This window comes from Myripristis murdjan, chromosome 4, assembly GCF_902150065.1.
Source record: "Myripristis murdjan chromosome 4, fMyrMur1.1, whole genome shotgun sequence".
NCBI classification, from domain to species: domain Eukaryota; kingdom Metazoa; phylum Chordata; class Actinopteri; order Holocentriformes; family Holocentridae; genus Myripristis; species Myripristis murdjan.
The window spans coordinates 15,631,801-15,653,480 of record NC_043983.1 but is presented as its reverse complement, the minus strand read 5'-3'; the positions used below and the strand labels follow the sequence as shown (position 1 = coordinate 15,653,480).

Below are 21,680 nucleotides of genomic sequence, written 5' to 3'. Positions count from 1 at the left end.
TTTAAGGTTTTCCAGTGAAGAGGCCTCTAAATATTCAAAACATTTCTTCCTCTCTGTATTACACACACACCATATTCTGGAATGTAGTTGTTCCATTTCATGCATTTTTATGTCCTTAATTTTTAGTGAGGCACTTTTGTAACAAACCTTTTAACTGAAAGCACTCTATAAATAATCTTGACATAATTTGAAAATATACTTACCGCCCATGTCTTGGTAAGTCTGAAGATGGGAGCGCTCTGTAACCCTGACACCACAGCCATGACAGCATGGAGGTTGTTCATGTCACATAGTTTCTGTAAGGAGCAAAAATGCATGAGCTTTAAACAGAGTTTATAATGAATTACAGCTGTAAACAGACTGAACAAAAATGTCATGTTACATTTGCGTACCTTGGCAGTACGGATGTAAAGACTCAGAACCTCGGCTCTTATCTTCAGAGTCTGTGCGTGAAGGATCTCCCGTACCACCCAGAAACTAGTCTGGATAACACACACACAAACAGAGATTAGAGCACCTGGCAACACTCAAATTCACCAAAACCAGACGTGCCCAACACCTGGGCAGTACTGTAAAACTCAAGACACAGAAAGTTTTGTCTTCCATGTGTTAGATTTTTCAAAACACTATGAGGATTTAAGGTTTGTACAAAGATAGATGGGGAGCTCTGCCGCATTAAAAATCCAGACTTTTGAGCCCAGATTCAAGGCCCGGAGATAGTCTTCTGTGCTGGAAACAGTAACTAGCAGAGCGCAGGGGCAGAGCACTAACGGGAATGTGCCATCACATCAGTTTGGCTGACGAGAAGTGGCTCAAAAACAAGAACTTCTGAGGAAAATTTAGTGGATTCCAACTGATTACACACAATAACTCCTGGTATGTTAACTGAGAGAAGAGGAGAGGAGAGAGAGTGTGTATACATGAATTCAGAACACTTGGCCAGTCCAAGAATGATGTCTGAAATCTGTCTCTAGGGGGAGAATTCTGGCAAGCCAAAATTCTGATTACACACACACAAACACCCACAGACACACAAGTCAGTGAATCAATCAGTGTTTAGGCTCTTGGGAGAGAGGGAATGGAAAGAGGAAAACGAGAAGAATGGGGGAAAAGAGGAGGTAATGGGAGGGGAAGGTAGTTTCACCCCCGTAGAGCTCTTAGGGTTCTCAAAAACCCACAGCTGTCTGCACATTGTGTTCCTGATAAGAGCGTCTCAGACAGGCTGACCATCTCTACTTCCTTCTCTGATGCAGACTCGCATCAATCTTAATCACTTTCTCAATTATTTTCTTATATTACTCCTTGCCTGCCTTTCCTCTCTCTTTCTAGGCTGACTGAGTATGTGCTTGATAGATTCAGCCCAGCTGTGTGGTCAGCATTCTAAGCACTGAAGACAGAGAAAACTTACTGTGGGAGGGAGGGTGTGTGGGGAGGGGGGGGGGGGGTCAATGATGTGCTGCTCTCTGCTTTTCTAGGCTTTCCTGATGTGTGCAAAGTCTAACCTGCACCTGGTCTTGCCTACCGTTTCCTGGAAGCAGGCCCAAGACATGTTTTTGTTTCAGGGAAGAGGCAAGAACCCAAGTAGTGAACAGATAAATTGGTTCTCTCTCTCTCTCTCTCTCTCACTCTCACTCTCACTCTCACTCTCACTCTCACTCTCACTCTCACTCTCACTCTCACTCTCACTCTCACTCTCACTCTCTCACTCTCACTCTCACTCTCTCACTCTCTCACTCTCTCACTCTCTGTCTTTCACACACAATTGCAAAACTACACTTAATCTATACAAATATCTCCAGGAAATGGAGCCAGGTGCGCTTAATTTTCACCATCTGTCACAGAGTAATCTGTTGAGGAGTGGAGGAAGAAATGGAAATGACAGTAGGGATGAAGACACATAGGTGGTGAAACCTGACTTCAATTGCATTTTCATACTCTAATTTTCTGTTGCTGGTTTTGAGACAAGTGACCTCACATGAAAAACCTCTCAAATTCTTAGCAACTGTGACATCTGCCTTAAACCTCCAGCACACAACAGACATGAGGTTGCAATGACTATAAAACAATGTGGGATTAAAATATGTTATATCTAACTTTATATCAAAGGTCAACATGGACTAAGTGTTGCCATGGATACTTCTCAACTTCACTACACCACCGAGGCTCAGTACAGAACATATGTCCCTGTCTGTCTTGGCTGTCATGCATTCAACTGTATGTGTTGTACCACTGCAGCCTCCAGTAGCCAATAAAGTCTTTGAACAAGGTCAAGACAGTTCTGTGGTGAGATTACTCAAATGTGACGGCAGCGCTCTGTGTATGTGCAAACAAGTGTGTGTTTCCCTGAGAGAGGGCTGGGGGAACGGGCTGTGCAGTCAAAGTCCTATGTTACACATGTCATACATTTCCACAAGCAGAGATCATGTCTTTAAGGCTGTGTTTATGAGTGTGTAAAGGCCTCTAGGTGGAACTGCACAGCCCCAGCTCTACAGTAATCATAAACAAGCGGAAGAAGGCAAATCCGGCCTCCATGTGATAACTGTGGATTAGCCATCTTCCTCCCTTCAGGCCATTAAGCCTGAAGGGAGGAAGGGAGGGAGACAGGGGGAGAGAGGGAAGAAAACCAAGAAGTCCACAATAACGTAACAAAGGCTAAGTTATCAGTCTCACAGACTGGCTGAACTGAAATGGCTCTGGCAGACGGAGGAGGGCTACAGCTGGACTGACTGAGCTCAGGCTGAGAGCTGGGACTGTGTCTTGACTCCTGACCTGCCTCACATCTCTGGAATGTTATTAAGAATCTAGAGTGCTAGGAGAACTTTGCACAGAATGACCCAGAAGTATCACATGAGGCTGGGGTGAATGGGCTAAAAGGACTGAGGCTGCTGCTGTTGCCCTTTTGGCCATTAACAGTTACATTTTAGGGCGTTTAGCTAATGCTCTAACAATTAAGAGCAATTTACAATGAGAGAGCAAGTGGGGAAGAGGTTCAGTGAACACACTGACTGTAGTGAGAGTTAAGTCTGTGCTAGAAAAAGTCCTACACTAGGTGGGACACCATCAGTGTACCTTCTAAACATGTCATCAGCTTCCATTCCATTCCATTCTCTAAACATTTAAAGCTTACAGGCACATAGGCCATAAATTCATACTTTTAGTTATCCTGCCTGCATCCTGCTGTATTAATTTCTCCCTGTCATATGATCCTAAAATCCATACCCTTGACTCTCTGTCACTTCTTGCATTCAGACAGTCTTTGAAAAAAATGACCTATAGCCCTATGTGAATCACATGCCCTATACAGTCCCCTTGCCCTGTATGTGAAATCCCATCCTTGTTCCATCCCATGTGTGTAACTAAGTACTACTCAATGCATATTGCTGATTTGTCTCTGGACAAACTCCACTAAGACAACAAATTTCTGTGTATTCTTCATAATGGGAAAATGAAGTAACTTATTTTCTCCTTGTCACCTCCTAAATGGACTTGCCAGTTCTCTTCTGCTCTACTAGCTCCCAGGACGTGGTGCCAGCAAAACAAGAAGTGAAGGAAGACAAATATGGCTTCAGATCATGCTAAGGAGCTGTCTGGGACTCTCTCTCCTCCCACTCCAAGTCCCATTATTCAAAAAGCTCATTTTCCTTGGCTCCCAACAGCTGAATTTGTGTAGCTAACATCTTGAATCGCCGTTTGGGATCTGCGATACATGGGGAAGTTTCCACAGCAACACATTCTTGTTAGATCATCTCATATTTATACTGGAGGGCAGTTAAGTGGGTCTTAAAGGGGCCTGGCAAAAAAACTGGAAGGGGATTAAAGTGCATGGTTGGCCCTTACATCATTACCCAGTACTTCCTGTTGGTGACTTCACAGGGCACAGAAAGAGCATGCACACCCAAACACACACCTTTGAAAAGGCTCCAACACGTGCTGCAATAACACTGAAAAAGCACATCAATAACACTGTGTGTGCTTGAAGTGAGGGCCAGCTAAGGACAAATGCTGTGAAGGAACCTGCCCTCCTTTTACGTCTGTGCTGCCTGGGGTGTATTTATGATGTATATGACTGGCAGCGAGGTGATGTGGAGATTATTAGGGGCTGTGAGTCAGGATGTCTACACATCATGTTCCTGACTGGAGGCGTTTAAGTTCTGCTATGACAGCCAGGGCCTCAAAAACACTCGTCTCTAAGAAAACTGGGGTGATGATTTGGTGCTTGTGGAGGATGGAGGGAGAGGAGATGATGGAAAGAGGATCTGTAATCTCTCCATTTGTAGATGGCCATGCCTCATAAATTTTTGAAACTTCAAAAGGAGATGTTTTCTCTGTCTTTGTTCTTCCTCTGGAGAAGAACAGAGATCAGGGTGAATGAGACATAAGTGAAAGAGGATTGGTGTGTGTGCGTGTGTGTGTGTGTGTGCATGTATATACATCTGACCTGGTTGAACCTGCAAGTGAAGGCCACAGCATTTGGGGCAGAGCTGTGCTTCTCTTTCTTGTTCCAGCCACAACTTGACAACTCCTGAAACAAAACAGTCAGAAATTTACCTTTACACACAGAGATGCCCTGACATTTTGAACACATCTGCATTTTTGAATGTACTTCACTTTACTCAGAGGTTACTCAGCAGGAAATGGAGTTGAAGCAGAGGAGAAGGGGCATGATGAGAGAGAAAGAGAAAAGAGAGAGGAGAGAGAGGGAGAGAGACAGAGAGAGACAGAGAAAATCACAGAGTCAGACACACTACAAATTGCTATGCAGCCTAACCAACTGAGAAGGTGTTTTGAGTGATGTATGCTAAAAACAAACATGAACGTGGTCAGGGAGTCAGAGATATCAATGAATAGGGTGCAAAAACAAATTAGGTGCACGAACAAGTTCTGCCTCAGCGTAAGGCTAAGTATAATTCTGCAGGGCCAAATCAAAACTCTACATCTTCACCGTATATTTAAAAGTGTGAATAAAAAAATATCCACATCCACACCCTTAAATTAATGCCAAAATAATAAGAATTCAAAATAAAAATCTAAAAATTGTGTTCAGTAGCATACCAGTGGCTAATGGCAATTGTTAAACTACTGTTAATACGCCCATACACAGCAGCAGCAGCAGGAACAGTAGTAATTTCAATAAAAAACTTTTAAAGGCAAACTGATTCTGTAACTGAAATGGAGAAAACCCCAACAACATCCAAGCACACTCATTTGTAGCCATCAAAGTACCAGGCTGGACTCGGTTTGGCCTCAGCTGCTTTTCTCAGCCATGATGAGGCAGAGACCACACAGACATTGCAAGGGGAACCCAGACCCTCCTTTGGGTCCAGCAGGCTGCGTGGACGCCAGGGACACTGACGTAACAGTAGGAAAAATGTTGCGCAAGCTGCTTCCCTCAGTCCTGCCAGCCCAACCGGCTCGGTCTACAATGTGAACAACTGAATCAGGCTACAGCTCCTGCACACAATACCCCTTCAGAGACCGACTGTCTGAAAGCAACAACCTCCATCAACTGCTCACGACTCCCCAAACCCAGACCACATCAGGATGGCTCCATGCAAAGAAATGTCATGCTCATTCAAGTGTGAGCATGTGAGTGTATATGTGTGCATGCATATGTGTGTGCGTATGTGTGTGTGTGTGCATGCACTCGTTAGAGCCAGCCAGCGGGGGTAAAGAAGCTACATATCGAATACAGATGTTAAAAGCAGACATTTGAGCGTAGGCGAGGTGATGCCTCTGGGTCTGCGCTAGCGGAGTCAGAATGAGGACAGTGGAAGGAGAGAAGAGAAAAAAGTTGGACAGTGGAGTGAAGATGAAGGGGGCAATGTTGGAATCATCAGAAGTCCACACAGGGGCAGCTTTCACTGAGGTCTGGTAGCCTGAGAGGGGCCTTGTCTCTGGTGGACCCAAATCTACACAATATGTGTGTTGTCAGTGTCAAGGGATGGAGCCAGGGTAGGGTAGGAGGCTCTAACCTGTCTCACCACTAGGAACTCTTCGTTTATTTAACATCCGTCCTTTTAAAACAAGCGCTTCCGTCCTTAGTGCCATCTTGTCAATCATTCTCCTCTCCTTCTTCAACATAGCTGATGATTACTCCCAGACAAAGCTGTTCCACCTTTAGGAGGTGTGTGGATGTGTCAGTGTGTTGGTCTCAGTTCAGACCACTACTTGGCCACCCAGGTAGACTACAGACCGGTGGAGACGTACGATTTGGCCTCTTTTCCACAGTCAAGCGGAACAGTCACTCATGGCTGCATTGTGCCGTTCCACGCCATTCTGGATTCATGAGAACAATCACAGTTACTTTTTCCATCTGTCATGGTGCTCACATTAAAACTAGGAAGTACTTTAGAAACTCTACAGGGATGACAGCAACGACGCAGCTGGTCAGTGACGGAATCCCATGCATGTTATGCGGCTGTTGTCATGTTTCATTTTGCTGGCAGACAAAATGGAGGACCTACAGCTGTATGAGTTTTTGGGATTGTTGTTAAATTTGTGTGTGTGTGGGTGTGTGTGTGTGTGTGTGTGTGTGTGTGTGCGCGCGAGCGCGTGCATGTGTGTGTGTGTGTGTGTGTGTGTAGTAGCAAAAAAGCCAGTGGTTGACCCCAGTGTGGACAATGAAAACCTACATCAAGCCATGTCACCAGAATGGTCTCTCTGAACTGAGTACAGTTAGCTGGGCACAATTTGTGACTGCTCCATGTCCATTTCCAATTGTGGAAGAGGCTATATTGATGTCTGTCTCTCTTGCCAAGACCACTGCAATTTAACAAATGACCCAACACTGCACCAGCAAGGTGTTTTCTGAAGTGAGAGGCGCCACGTCACAGTAATAAATTATGCCATCCATCCATCCCACTAATCTTGACAATATGGCATGGTTTTGTGGTGAATTCATTACAACTCTGATTTCTACAACAGTTATTGTATAATATCCAAGGCCAGTTGCCTCCTTTGTATGAAAGCAGTGGGGAACTATTCCACAGCCTATCCAAAAGCTGTTAGGACTTTATTTCCTTTATTTTCTTTGACTTTATGGTCTCATTTCACATCGAGGCATTACAAACTAGAGGCACCATTTAAAAATCTTGACAGCAGCCGAGTCTTTAGAGAAGGACTTTGACGAGGCAGTTCTGGTAAGGAGAGGATTTTAAATGCTGCAGTAAAGAGTGCAGTAAAAAGCCAGCTCCGCTAAACCACAGACAGCCTGTCATTTCCACATGCTGGCCTGGCGGAGCAGTGTGTTCATTAAGGCTGAGTCCTATGGGACTGCTAGGAACTCGCTGTTTTATCTGCACTGTTGGGTATATAGTCAACGTGTGGGTTGGGAACGAAAACTAACATCAACTCTGGTTGAACCTTTAACAGAGTTACAGCTTGCAGTCTATGATTCCAATGCTTCATATCAGAATGAAATATACACAGAGGTGCTTTTCCTTTTGCAACATGAACATTGATTTCCATTACTGCCCATTCATACCACTTTGCTTTAAAAGAATGTGTAGACTAGATTATACTTTTGTGAGTACATTGCATGGAATATTTTTTTAAACAAAGTTACAGACTGAATAAACTAAACAGCTGCAGCCAGACCACAAACGGGGGTGATCTAATGTGAGATACCACAGCCATGTCTGTTGTTTTTGTCTACACTGTGAATGGAAACCTGGTTGATGAGATCCCTGGGAACATTAGGGAGGGCCGGTAAAGATGAGGAGCAGGATGGAAAATAAAAATAAAAATAAAAAATACAAGGGAAGGAGGTAAGCAGGTGACATTGAGAGAAAAAGGAAGTGAGTAGTGGCAAAAAAAGAGGGAAGATCGCAGAGAGTGAGATTTGCTGAGGTTGAGAAATAGTGTCATGGAAAATCTGTACAGTTCTGTCTGTGCCAGGTCTGTAATTTAGCTTGATATGAGTCAGGGGAACCCTAAATTGACTACGAGGGTACTCCAGAGCCACTGGCCCATAGATTTACCTGATCACCTCTCATTCCATAATATTTCTCACTCTCTGGCAGTCTGTGTGTGTCTGGGTTTCAGGAGGTTTATCCCCTTCCTCAGCATAAAAAGTCATTCAGGCCCATGACATGCATTGCTCTCTCAGTCAGACACCCCTGTAGACTCTGGCCGGAACCTCCAAGCCTGGGCAGCGGCCTGCATTACTTAGTACTATATACCATGAATAAAATTACTTCTCCAGAAGTACTCTTTTATTACATGCAGTTTAAGTAATTCTTATGGTAGCGAAGAACATATGTCATGGCTCATAAACCTAGATGAACAAAATGTGCAGAGGGCAGCTACACGTGCACACCTTCCCTCAAGCAGACATTTCATTAAATGATAATGTAGCCTGTGCCCTTCTGAGAAACTACATAACTTTGCCTTACGATCTCATTGGTAGTTTTAAATGTTTAAGACTACAAACTGAATTTTCGGGTAAATGTTTGAGATCTCCCAACCTATTCTGGATGTCATTATGGCTGCAGGTGAGTCAGCGCTGTGTGAAGTGTTTCTCGTTTCAGCTATGGGTCATCTCTGGGGCTCAAATGAGATCTTCAGTCTGATCTTAGGCTTTCCATAGTGGGTGCTCAAACATCTGGAGAACTGACATACTCCTCAGTGGTACGTAAAAGGTAATCTGATGCCTAATCTCTTAGAGCCGAAAACAAAACTCGCCAGCCAAAGCCACAAAATTACTTCCTAGGCTGTTGTCATGAATGTGTACTAAAAGAAAAGTCCGGTTTCCCCTTTCCCTTCTACATCCTCTTTCTCTCTGCCATCATACCATAAACAACCAGCTGTGACTCATCACAAGCATGTCTCATTACAAAATTAGAAACTGTCCACTAAGATAGACAGAAACAGAATAAAGAACCAGATAAAGTCGGAAAAATGCCTTTTACTGTTTTACTACTTCCACTGTTTTTTGTTTTTTTATTCCACCGCAACCTTCTCCACTTGCCCTCCTTTCTCATAGTCATCTTTCACTTTCTCTATCTCTTGTCCACTGGTCTATCCATACTATGGATAGGAGCCATCTAGCCTTGCTCACTCTTTCTAAACAGAACCAGACCTGAAAGTACCTATTACTAATCCCTGCCTCATAAATTTAGATGAAAGAAAAAAAGCTTTGGTTGCATGTTTTCCGCGGCTCAACAAGTTCCACAGTTTCTCCTCTCCTCTGTTCCTCTCCGTGATCCATCTTGTCATTTAATGGCTTTTCAGTTTGCAGACTGACAGCCAAGAAACATGTTGGAGATTCAGCTGGGGGGCGCTTTGTAGATTATATGTTGGCCTGCACTCTAGATTACTGTGCAAGACAAAAAGAATTAAGTTCTGGAGTTTCCATCAATCATAAAATCGCTCCAAAAAAGGACACAGGATACTATGAAGCAATGAGGGCTCTTTGCTCCACAGATTCATGTCATTTTCTCTCCCACCTCTTGTATACTTGTGTTAATAATGGCTCGCCTTGCATTGAAAGAGCCTTGTGTACATTAATGTCCAACCATCAAAACCAGGCATGTTTCAATTTTATGTTCAACATGATGGGCAGCGTCATGCTCCAGACACGCTCTCAGCTCTCAACTGTCAGGGTCATTTTGTGGGTTGCCTTATACCGGGTGGGCTTTTTTCCAGCGTGGAAAGCCGTACTGGAAACACAAGCCTCTCCAGTCTAACGCTTTCTATACTTTCCCCCACTAAGTGTGCCAGAATGGGACGCTAGGAGAATGAGAATGAGAGTCAACTACACTTCCTGCCCAGAGAGGCTGGCCAGATTTAACCTATCTCCTCTCACTTTTGCAAACATTAGTTTCTCTATCTTCAAATCCCATGTAATCTTGTATCACCACTGTGATGGTGATCTATCCTTCCTTGGCCAGAGGGGTTGGCCAGACCATTGAGGCTGCTCTCCATACATCTGCTCTGTGTCAGTGCTGGAACACTTGACTTATTTGAGATCCTCCATTTTACCGCAATCATGTCAGGGGCAATCACTCCGGTTCATGCCAGACTGTCTGTTTATGCTCCATGCACACATGTGAGACTGTTGTAAACACAAAGACACATAGCAGTTCTTGGACATTCACTCTCACTGTTTCTCTCCATGTTTCTCTCTCTTCTTTTCGCACAAGCATATTAGGATAGTTATAATGTGTTTATGGAGAGCAGAAAAATAAAACCTTAAATACAGATACAAGGCCAAGTCACATCCAGTTTACGACAATTTCAGCTATTTCAAGAAGTTAGTGCAGCTATTATGGAAATTACTGCAGCCTTGAGAGAAAAACATAATACCAGTAACATTACAGCAGTTCAAACATAAAAGAGTGCTGATACAGAAACTTGCATTTAAGTTATCCGGTCAACAACATTTCCATTATGAACTAATAAGTCTAAAGGGCAAGTTTAGTTACCCCAGGCTGCTGTAAGGGCATTCATAAAGCATGCAGTAAAAACCTTTTTAATCACTGTGACCACAGACCAGAAGCACTTGGAGTCATCTGTTGGAAAATCTGATCCTTATGTTGTTGGTTATTACGCAAAAATGTTAAAAGATGTCAGCTTTAATCACTTTAAGAGCATCTGGGCATGTTAGAGGTTGGTAATGCCTGGAACTCCACTGGAGTTATCCAACCCAAGACTGACTCCGTCACATCTATTTTACACATGAGAATTATAAAGCACAAATCACATCATGGAAAATGGCACACTCTTTGAACTCTTTTTCCCCCTGATCTGAAACAAATGACACTGCCAATACCAACATATTTTTCAATTAATTCTGATGAGTGACAAAAATAACTGTTCCCCATTTAATTACAAGCTGAACTTGAGTAGCCGTGTGTGTCCATGTGTACTTCAGCAATGTAACATGGCATTTAAAGGGTGACTAAAGACATAAAAAAGGGCAGTGCAACAGTAAAAACACTAACTATTGTACCACTCGAGCTTCCAACCAAGTTATTCAATATTTTCCTTTTCAGGCAAAGAACAGAGTGATACAGCAGGCGCACGCACGCACACACACACACACACACACACACACACACACACACACACACACACACACACACACACCTGTTTTTCCCATCCTACGTGTGTCAGAGGGACAAGGATACTGACAGCAGTGGAAACTGCAGTTGAATTCAGTTCAGTTATGGCTGCAGTTTTTTCTCAGGGAGGAAGGCAGGAAGAGCCTCTCTGTGCCTGCCAGGATGCTGCTGGGTCACTCTGCATACTGTACACTCTGCTCCTCTCCCCCTCCAGACCGCAGCCCTCATCTCCTTGTCAGCCACCCCCTCATTCAGACCAATGTGAGTACTCTATTCCAAATGACACCCCGCTTTCCCCTGCATGTTTCCTCTGTCTCACTGCAAATCCCCCTCACATCTCACCACACATCCTCTTCATCAGCAAGTCAAACCACATCTCCACCCACTCACACTTCTCTTCATCCTGATTGGTAAGGATACCATTCTCTCTAACGATGCAGAGACAGATTTGCATACGGTTTATAGTCTGAAATCAGTCAGTCAGTCAAACTAGACACAACATGGGGGGATGTTTGCACTTCCAAATCCTTCAGCAGCTTGTGTGTGGACCAGACCCAGCAGAGTTCAGAGTGGGAGGTGGAGTCCACACAGCTTCAGGGCCGTCCCAGCAGGTCACACAAACACTGATGAAAGCTATTCAGAGATTTTAATCTCTAATTTTTTCAGTACTAAGGCATAACAAACAATTTGACAAGAAAAAAAAAATCAAGCTATTGTAAAGAAACTATTGTAAAGACACTTTTGATTGTGTTGACTGGGACATTGCTGTTTAACTTGAATCACAAACTGGGCCTGGCTTTGATAAGGGGCCAAGCCAGGCCAGAGAAGTGCATGTGTGTGTGCTGTGAGCTGAGACAGATACAAGCCAGTCTTGCAGTCCTGCAACAGCAGAAGCACAACACTACACTGAGTTGTGGTCTGTGTGCTGCTTTTATAAGCCCACGGTGGCCAACCTTAAACACACGTTATCCATGACTGCTGTCAGATCTGGCCTAAAGAGACAGGACCCGAGCATACACTGGATCTCACTAAGGCCACTGACAAGGAGTGTGAAAGTGAGAGAAAGAAAGAGAGAGAGAGAGAGAAAGAGATACTTCCAGAAAGACTAGATCATCCTAACTTGAAAACACATGTAAAGCAGCAACAGCCAAGGTTAGTGATTTGAGCAAATGTGGAGGTGACAAATCAACAGTTTAGTCTTAACTGCACACAACTGTGTAATCACCACCCAGCCTAAAAAAACACGTTTGTCTTTTTCTGAAGCCAGCAACTGCTCAGTACGCGCACACAAGCACGCACACACACACACACACACATACACACACACACACAAGCACACACAAGCACACACAAGCACACACACACACACACACACACACACACACACACTTCTATGGCTGCTCACCTCTGGCTGAATGGCTTTGAACACAGGAGCATCCATGAGCGTAATCTGGCCCTGGAGGAAAGAAAACAAAAGTCATAAGGACCACTGCACTCAGGCTGAGCCGCACTGACTCCTTAACATTAGTCAAAATGCCCAACATTATTATTAAACCATGACAGTCTACAGGCTGTAAGGATCACACTTTGAAAGTATAATCACAAAAGCACACATATTGCATTCTTGTGACTATTAAATTTAATATGGTGAATACTAGTTGACTCCACAAACTGACAAATGAGTCTTCACTGCCAGTTGAACTTAAGCAATTTGGAAATTAAACCTTGTCTTTCCTACCAGCCATTTCAGAGTGGCAGCACATCTGCATTATTTTACAAAAAAATGGTCACATCTATTGTAATCAATTGTGACACCTACACTGGCCGTGAGTGTCACCTTGCATCATTTTTTACCCTGCAATGCTGCTTAATCTGTGATTGATTGATTGATTGCTTGAGGGAGAGACAGAGATAGAGAGCTAGAGAGGTACAGAGATAGATAGATAGATAGATAGATGGAGAGAGATCTCTGGGGGTACAGGGATCTGTCCAGCCTGTTTACAAGCTGAGCGAGAGAGCAAAAAGGACAGAGAGTGCCCTCTTGTGGTAGCAGTTGGCAGAGAGAGGAATGGGAACCAAAGGCCAAAGAATGAAAACGACCCTGTAAACAATCCACGATGAGAAAAAGAAGCTTTAGCTTCCTGAGCACCATTACTGCTCACAACAAGCTGAAGCTCATTTACCAGTAATGTGGCTCCTGTTCAGTGCCATCATGGAAAGTCTGTTCTGAGCCAGCAAGGGAAATCTATCAGCGCCTGCTTGGCACTGCCAAGCATCATCAATTATTACTGATCCAAACTCTGACCCCATTTCCCCCTCTATCACTCTAGCCCCTCCTGCACATCTCATTTGCACTCACAAAATGTTTCTTTTTCAAACAGTCACACATTTAATTTAATCTCACCAATGCAAAGTGAAGCAGAGAAACAGACAGATGCACACACAAAAACACACACACACACACACGCGCGCTCACACACACATTTGACTTACTGCATATTCTTCAGGAGTGACCTTCAGGACATCAAACACAACAGCATCAAAACTCTTCTTCAGCTCCGAAGAACCCTTATCACTGAGAGATTCTGAGCTGCTGCTCTTCTGGAGGAAGACACACACGCGCGCACACACACACGCGCACACACGCACGCACGCACGCGCGCGCGCACACACACACACACACAGATTGAACAGTGTCAGCTAAAATTCTCTTACAAAAACTGTCTTCCAATAATTGGACAGACAATTGAATATTAAGGCAAACAAATAAATCAGGAAAACAAGAACTGATGGCTATGCAGATATAAACAAGAGTGCTTGTGCTTTGTATGTGCTTGGGTGGGGCAGGAGGTGTTTGTGTGTGTTTCAGGGTGGGCACATCATCGGGGTGAGTGAAACTGTGTTGACTTCAGAAACTCTATTAACCCAAAAGGTGGCACAGTGTATCCGTAACCAAAAAAATGTCTTAACAATATATTTCATTACCGCCCTGACGAAACCACTTCAGTCAGAAAATGACAGGCTTGTACCATGCTGCCTGATACACCAGCACACAAGGACATAGCGCTCATGAAGGTACTTGTGTTAAAGTGTTTTTTTTTTTTCAAGAATTTGCACTAAAGTTGCAAACTGGTCTGATTCTCTTTCTCTCCCTCTGTCTCGCTGTCTGACAAAGGAAGGGTTGGTGTTTTCTCTCTCTCTCGCTCTCTCTCTCTCTCTCACACACACACACACACACACACACACACACACACACACACCTGCACTCAGTCAGACCAGCAGACACACAGAGGTCATGGCAGAGAGAACTAAACGTACGGTTATGTTTTACTCGAGTTGGCGACACTAGGGCTTGTCACTGTAAGGCCAATAAAACCTTTTTGAGGCAACATTCCCAGTTTATCAAAACATCTGCAGTTTTTGATCCCCCTCTCAGTCCCATCTTCACCAACAGCAGGTATACTGTAGCCTATGATACAAAGGTGTAGCTTACAAAGTTCATTTAGAGTCTAGACAAAGCTAACAAATAAAAGCTGGCCATTTAGATAATTTTTTAAATAATAATTAGCCAAAACAGCACACAAAATGAATTAATCTGGACACATTTCTGTTCATCGTTCAATTTACCAGTGTTTTACTGTTTACTGAAAGAGTTATTTTAGTCATAATTTTCCAGTTGTGGCTGAAGAAATACTCTCTCTCTCTCTAACTGCTGCCCATGCTGAGAAAAATCTTTACTGACATTATGTGGTAATTAGATAATAAATTATAAATAAAAGAGGGCAACAACAGAAAAGAGTTTTCCTTTTCCATTGTGTTGTTAATTTATTGATTTCTTTTTTGTGTAAATAAATAAATACATAAAAAGAACTGATAAGAGTACTGATAAAGTACCAAAACAAAAGGCAATATCGATAAAAGTAGTAGTCTTGATAAAATCCTAAATCCTAATGATATCTATGCCTACTCTTGAGGTTTCTGAATCGCCTGAAAAGCGCCTTCAGCTGCGCATTACAAAATGTATTATTCACCTTCAGGACAAACAGTCCAGGTGTTATAAGGGTTCTCATGAGCACCTATGAATGCCAAAAATCTGTGTGCCGTGGTGCCAAGTGGAGCACATTCAAGGTGAAGCCTAAAAACAGTCCTCACCTCAGACACTGTGGCAGCGGCGGTGGTGATGCTTGATTGGCCATTAGGGAGGTCCATCATTCCCACACCATCTAGCTTCACCGCAGGAGACCATTCATCATCCTCAGCTGCAGCAAAGCCTGCCCGGCCCTCTGGGCACACACATGGACGGACGGACATACACAAATGAGATAGAGGGAGCACATTAATGCATCACAAGAATCCGGATCATTATCACCTGCACACAGACTACACTGATCACTCTGCTTGTACCAGCAGCACCACCTGCTGCTCAAAACAAGACTGACAGTTCACTGGACACATGGCTTTCATCTCAGTTTCACTTTATTTGTGAACGTCTACTTGTGAATTAGTCTGCAGAGTTATGTTATGACTAAAGTGGAGATGGTGCTGAAAATGTTGAAAGGTGATGTCCAGGTGATGTCTCAGCAGGCCTGTGCACAGCGTACATATGGACAGAGCAGAGAAACCTCAGGCTTGTCATTCAAAGCTTTCTCTGTGAAGTGCATTGGGTGAAGTAGTTGTTGGTGTGAGAAGCTTACACCAGACACTGGAGAATGACCTGATGCCAGTCGATGGCTCTCCAGACTCTCCAAGCTGGAGTGACTGAAGGCAGGAAAGTGTTATTTATCCACCAGCCACTCACACTGGATTTCAACAGCCAAAGTGATTTTTAGAGAGGATGTGCAGCAGTGTCTCCTCTGTAATTTTATGCAGCTGTAGTGCTTCGGGTGATAATTCTAGATTTATTCACAGCTGTCACTGTTTGGATCCACGTTACACGTCAAGCTAAGATTCTAGTTTGATTTTATTAACAATATGATCATAATACAATGTGATTCTAAAACATCTGGACAACTTATTTCAGTTGTAAATAACGGTAAGAATAAATTACAATGTTTACTGAAATTCTTCATGTTCTCTTGCATTCATGGTAATGAATGCAAGAGTGGTACACCACTACTACATTAATACAGAGGAAGCACTGATGTGCTGACAAAATTACCAGACAACATCAAATTTAGCCACATTTGGCTGATGACTAATGTTTATTTCCCGATCCGAACGTACCGTATGGCTATATAGACGGATGGAACCACAGTAACAGACAGATACAACACAACCATGGACTCCAGGTGCTGTATGATATTGTGTTTGATGAATTTGTGTGTCATGGATGTCAGATTATAGGTTAGAGTTAAAGTTATTTAAGCGATAAAGTGAATTTTCATCGCATCAACTGTGAGTAACTGCTTGTAAAGAAAACATTTGAATATTTCAATATATTTTTTCTTCTCTGGAGTAAAAATGACTCAAATGCTGAATTGTTGTCTTTTCTCCTTTTCTCTAGTAATTGCAGTCTTTCTGTTTTCTTCCCTTGTTCTTTCTCCAAAACATGCCAGAGTGACAGTAATGAGGAATAAGGAGCTGCTTTCAACAGCAATCCAGCACCAATCATCGCAGGCCTCTGTGTGTGTGTGTGTGTGTGTGTGTGTGTGTGTGTGTGTGTGTGTGTGTGTGTGTGTGTGTGTGTGTGCGTGTTTTATAGGCTGGCTCAAGACTGAAAGACTGAAGCTGAATTGGCCTATGCTTTAGGAACCACTAGCTACCTTCCGCAGACTTTGCGTTCTCCCAACAGAACACAGCACAACAACATGTAAGCTTCTCCAGTGTACCATTGTTTGGAAGCATAACAATGCATTATGTAATAACACCGCATTTTGTTAATAACTTTCCAAAATGTAGTAATGGTTTCACGCATTTTGTAATGACTTGACGCATTTTGCAATAAAATCCTTTAACGCAAAATTTAATAAATTTTCCCGCATTCGGTAATAACTCATTACATAATGCGGGGGTTGCACATTTTTATTGATGAATATGTAGTATTTCAGTGCATTATGTAATAACATAACACAATTGCTGTCTTCCTTGAGGTTAAGTGCCACACTTCATTTGCTTGATTGAAATTGCACTGAAGTGCAATAAACTGCATTGCTCTAAAAAACGTAAGTGTGTAATGCCCCCTTGAAGGTGATTTTTCACTTGGAGTCAATGCCGTGAAATGAATGGAAAACAGAGGCTGGATTACAAAATGCGGGTGTTAATTACAATATGAGGGAAACGGTTATTATACTATGGAAAGATTACGAAATGTGGTGTTATATAATGAGTTCTTACACACAGCAATGCATAATTTGACAGGAAGTATGAGTCTGCGATTTATGGAGTCATAACACCTGTAATTACCTCCCTGGTCTAACACCTGTCTTGTATTTTTGTCTGAGGTATTTCTGGATAGCGGTGGGGTATAATGTCACTCAGAGAGCTGACTTTCCACACACAAACACAGACTGCACAATTTTACAGTTTGAGCATGTTGCATGCAAATGCTCTGAGGATTATAAACATGCATAAATTTAGAAATGTGCAAATGTAAGTTTTGATGGTTTCCTTTCATTTAAACGGAAACATACACCAAATATATCTACAATGGTACTCTTAATTTTACACTTCTGGATGGATTTGGATTAACTAACATTCAACTTAATTAAAGGACGTCATGGCTAAACTAACCACCTGCATCAAACACAATGCAAAAAATGATAAGCCATTTCTATCAGAAAGGTTCAGGGTTAAGGCAAACTGTGAATAGCACTGTGATTTTAGTTCCTAAACTTCCATACAGCATGTTTACTGCCAATATTATTGAGGTTAGGCATGGGTATTTAAGTAAGTGTACTCCTAAAATTTTGTTGTAATATTAGGAGCACTGATGCTTCACAGAAAAAAAAAAACAAAACAAAACAAAAAAAAAAACGATTAGCTTACAACCCTTCAGGCACACAGTCACACCTATTGCCATAACATCTCCAAAGGCAAGCCATATACAAAGCAGACAAGGCTGCACTTACCGGTTGTGTGTCAGATGTGCATAGTGCTGGAGGTGAGGTTAGCTGCCGCTCTGAATTGCTGTCTGAGTCCTGTCTTGCACCGAGACTGGCTTCTGCCGCCTGTATGAGAAGTGAAAAGAACAAGGAAGGCAGTATGATTCATCTGAGCACGAAGGAAACCCACGCACCCATAAGAAACCAACTTACAGCCAAGAATTCAATAGATGTATTTCTGAAAGCAGTCATCTGATTTGGTATGAATCCTAAACAAACAGACAGTGTAGCCATTATTCAGGTGGTTACATTGTGTTTTTGTGCTATAGCTTCACCATGGTGAGCTTTCCACACCATGTAAAGTGACACACAGTATGCCAAGTACAACCTAAACCTCACACAACTTCCCCAGAAACCCCTAAACAGACAAGGCAAGCCACAGTTTGGGGTATCTAGGTTTTCTGCACTGCCAAAATAAAAGCCTCAAAAGTCACAGACTTGACACTTCACCGCTGTTCCCTTTCCATACATTCAGCCACCTGCCCCACAGTGGGGAAACCGTAATAGGTCTACAACAGAAATGTATCAACTGGCCATAGTGCTCAGTCCAGCCCAAAAATAACAATTACAGCACAAACTTATATGTTATGACATAAATATCCAAATAAGGACCTTTCTCATACCACCGCATCCACTTTTTGACTTGACACCATCCTTGTTTACAATAGTGTAAAAACACATTAGGCAACAGATAGCTGTATGGTAAACAGAGCTGCTTCTTGCTGCCGACCCACACAAACACAGACTTCATGAAGAGCTGATGGGAGAGAGGTGGGCATTTTTAATTAGAATGCAGGCACATGAACATCTTATCTTGTTCTGTGCTGAACTGCTGCCTGCATGGCTTTTCACTTTAGCCACCAGGTGTCTCACTACTCTCAGGAAAAAAAAGCTTGTGTATTGAGCTGTTTGGGAGTGAGGAGTGGATCATTGTGGACAAATGTTGCATGACAGTAAGACATCAGCTTGCCTTTATCCCTGGTGTCTGGGCTAAGATCTACTCATCCCGTCCAGGTTATCACCGGGGGGGATAGTGGTGCAAAGCTCACAAGGAGAACAAATAGTGGATTGTTGGAGTTCAGATGACCAAAAGTAAACCCACAAACACTGATAGCCTTTTGCCTAGACAAGCCTTAAGATTCTTTCAAAGATCACATGTGACCAGAAGATCATCACAGGGCTTCACATAAATGAAGTTTAATATCTGCCCTAAAGAGAGGTTTTGTTTGAAAGGATGATCATTATTGCATTACTACCACATCTTGTCATGATGCACAAATGGTCTTCCTTTGTATGAAAACAAACAGCTAAGTGTTGTCAAGGAGGCAGAGGCTGCATTTCACAGCCAGCAGCTCAATTTATGTCTATAGCCTTCTCTGTGTGTTATTGTCACCCAGCAGCGTGAGTGAGCTACCTGTGCAGCCTTAACTGTATAAACACCCTCTGGCTGTTGCCTGTTTCTGCTTGTCTGCTGTCAGTCAGTTTTCTCTCTGTCTGAGTTGCTTGTCAGCCATAATCCCAGCCATCCTGAACCTGTTTACTTCCACTTTCACAACTCACTATTAAATCCACACCTCTAGCTATAGGAGACATATCTGAAAACAAGGACGCAGAGAGAGACAACATTCCCTCCATCGACTCTGCCCTCACTACACATGGTTTCTCTTAAGTCCAGTTCAAACTAGCTGGCGCTCTTTGATGCAGGAGTCGCCCTCTGTGCTCCGGGGATCATCCCTGCCCCTCTGACTGTGAACTGAGCTGAAATGTGCTCGGTGACATAACTTCACGTGGTCGAGTCCCCAGGCTCTGCTGCTCTCCTCTGTTTTGATCTCATCTGTTCTGACACACAGACAGGTTCACTGAGGTTCAAGTCCAGGGAGCTGTTTAAGCAAATGGAGAAAAGGAATATCATGTGAGCGGTAATAAGATGTAGGGGCCTATGTTTATGTGGAAACGCTGGGAATGTTGGATGGGCTGACAGGGGATAGGACTTTAGGAAAGACCTGACAAGGGATGAGAGGAGGAAGGAAAAGATGATGTAGAAAAGAAGGGTGGTGACTGACAGAAAAAAGAATGACTCCTGTTGGGGCCTGTAGCTGGGGGAAGTGCTGTTAAACTACATGTGAGTCATCATATTGCATGGCAGGTGTTGTTGAATCAGGCCTTTCTGATCTGGCTTCCTTCCTCTCCCTCCCTCCCTCCCTCCCTCTTCCTAGTCGTGTTCCCAGACCGCTGTTTGACATTCACATGCAGCAGCTCCAACACAGAGACACTGGCTGCCTAACAGGCCTTGTTACTGTCTGGCACAATGCAGGGCCCTGTGTGTTACCAAGAGTGTTTGTGTGTCAGTGTGTGTGTGTGTGTGTGTGTGTGTGTGTGTGTGTGTGTGTGTGTGCGTGTGTCTATGTGTGTGTGTTACCGTGCATGTGCAGGCGTATTTGTGCATGTGATGCGTTCTGTCCCCAGTGGCCCTGACTACAACCCTCCCAACATCTCTGTGCTGTCTGTCCTCTGCCCTCCTTTCACTGCTCCTCTTCCCTCCCTTTCGTCTTCACCTCAACCTCATTCCACAGCAGAAACCTTGACTTCAGTATGGGAAGTCTGATAGGTTAACAGGCTGTAAGGATGTTTTACCCTGTCACTGAGCAGATTTTCTATGTTAGACACTGGCATTCACAAAGACTCAAGAGTCACAGACTGTTCCTACCAGACTTAATCTCATTTACTTTTCTAAGTGTTCACATGTTCACTCACTACTCCATCTCTATTCCAACATGAGACATAAGCCACACAAACACAGCCACATACAAACATGGAGCATCCGTGTGTTTGCATGTTAGTGTGTCACGTGTGTGTGTGTGTGTGTGTGTGTGTGTGTGTGTGTGTGTGTGTGTGTGTGTGTGTGTGAGTGAGAGAGAGACAGGGCTGTGTCCTGGGACACAGGCCCATGTTTGTGTGTCACCATACAGGTTCAGTGCTCATGTGTGATCAGGGAAGTTCAGTAACTGTGAGACTATGAATAAAGGATCAGTAGTGAGAGATTTGTGTAAAGTTGAATGATAACAGTGTTGTGTGCCCCCCAACAGTTTTAGCTACCCTGCCAGTCCCTGCTTACAGCACAGCAGGCCTGTCTTTGACACTTAAAAAAAAGAAAGAAAAAAAAAAAAAAAAAAACAGCCCACGTGCCATTTTTCTCACTCGGCTCCCACTGTGTCTGAGCACATTAGAACTCTACTTCTCCCTCATGCTCACAGCAAGACCTGCAAACCTTACAAATAATGACAGAGCACAAATGGAGGCCTGGCTGGTGCATTGTACAAAAAAAAAAAAAAAAATTGGACACAAAGCATCTCTAGGCCTCAACCATAATCCACTTCTGCTTTAGCCCTATGTGCTTCTGGTTTAAAACTGTTTCCTCCTGTGTCCATCTGTCGCTGTTGTGCATGCACGTGCATGCCATTTTGCCTGGAAGAAGGGCTTAGGCCATGTCCACACTAAGCCGGGTGAATCCAAAAAC

General features: G+C 43.4%; 1 protein-coding gene across 3 annotated transcripts in view; it reads right to left on the bottom strand.

Moving 5' to 3' along the window:
• The window catches only part of ralgps2 (Ral GEF with PH domain and SH3 binding motif 2), an 82,886-nt gene that overhangs the window by 36,839 nt on the left and 24,367 nt on the right, over window positions 1–21,680 (bottom strand). For all 3 annotated transcript variants that reach the window (XM_030050124.1, XM_030050126.1, XM_030050125.1), the window contains exons 2-8: window positions 18,131–18,229; window positions 15,216–15,346; window positions 13,557–13,664; window positions 12,469–12,519; window positions 4,439–4,522; window positions 393–482; window positions 204–296 (exon numbers count right to left, since the gene is read on the bottom strand). In XM_030050124.1, the coding sequence (XP_029905984.1) occupies window positions 204–296; window positions 393–482; window positions 4,439–4,522; window positions 12,469–12,519; window positions 13,557–13,664; window positions 15,216–15,275 (486 nt within the window). In that variant the 5' untranslated portion in view covers window positions 15,276–15,346; window positions 18,131–18,229. The remainder of the gene's footprint in view (window positions 1–203; window positions 297–392; window positions 483–4,438; window positions 4,523–12,468; window positions 12,520–13,556; window positions 13,665–15,215; window positions 15,347–18,130; window positions 18,230–21,680) is intronic.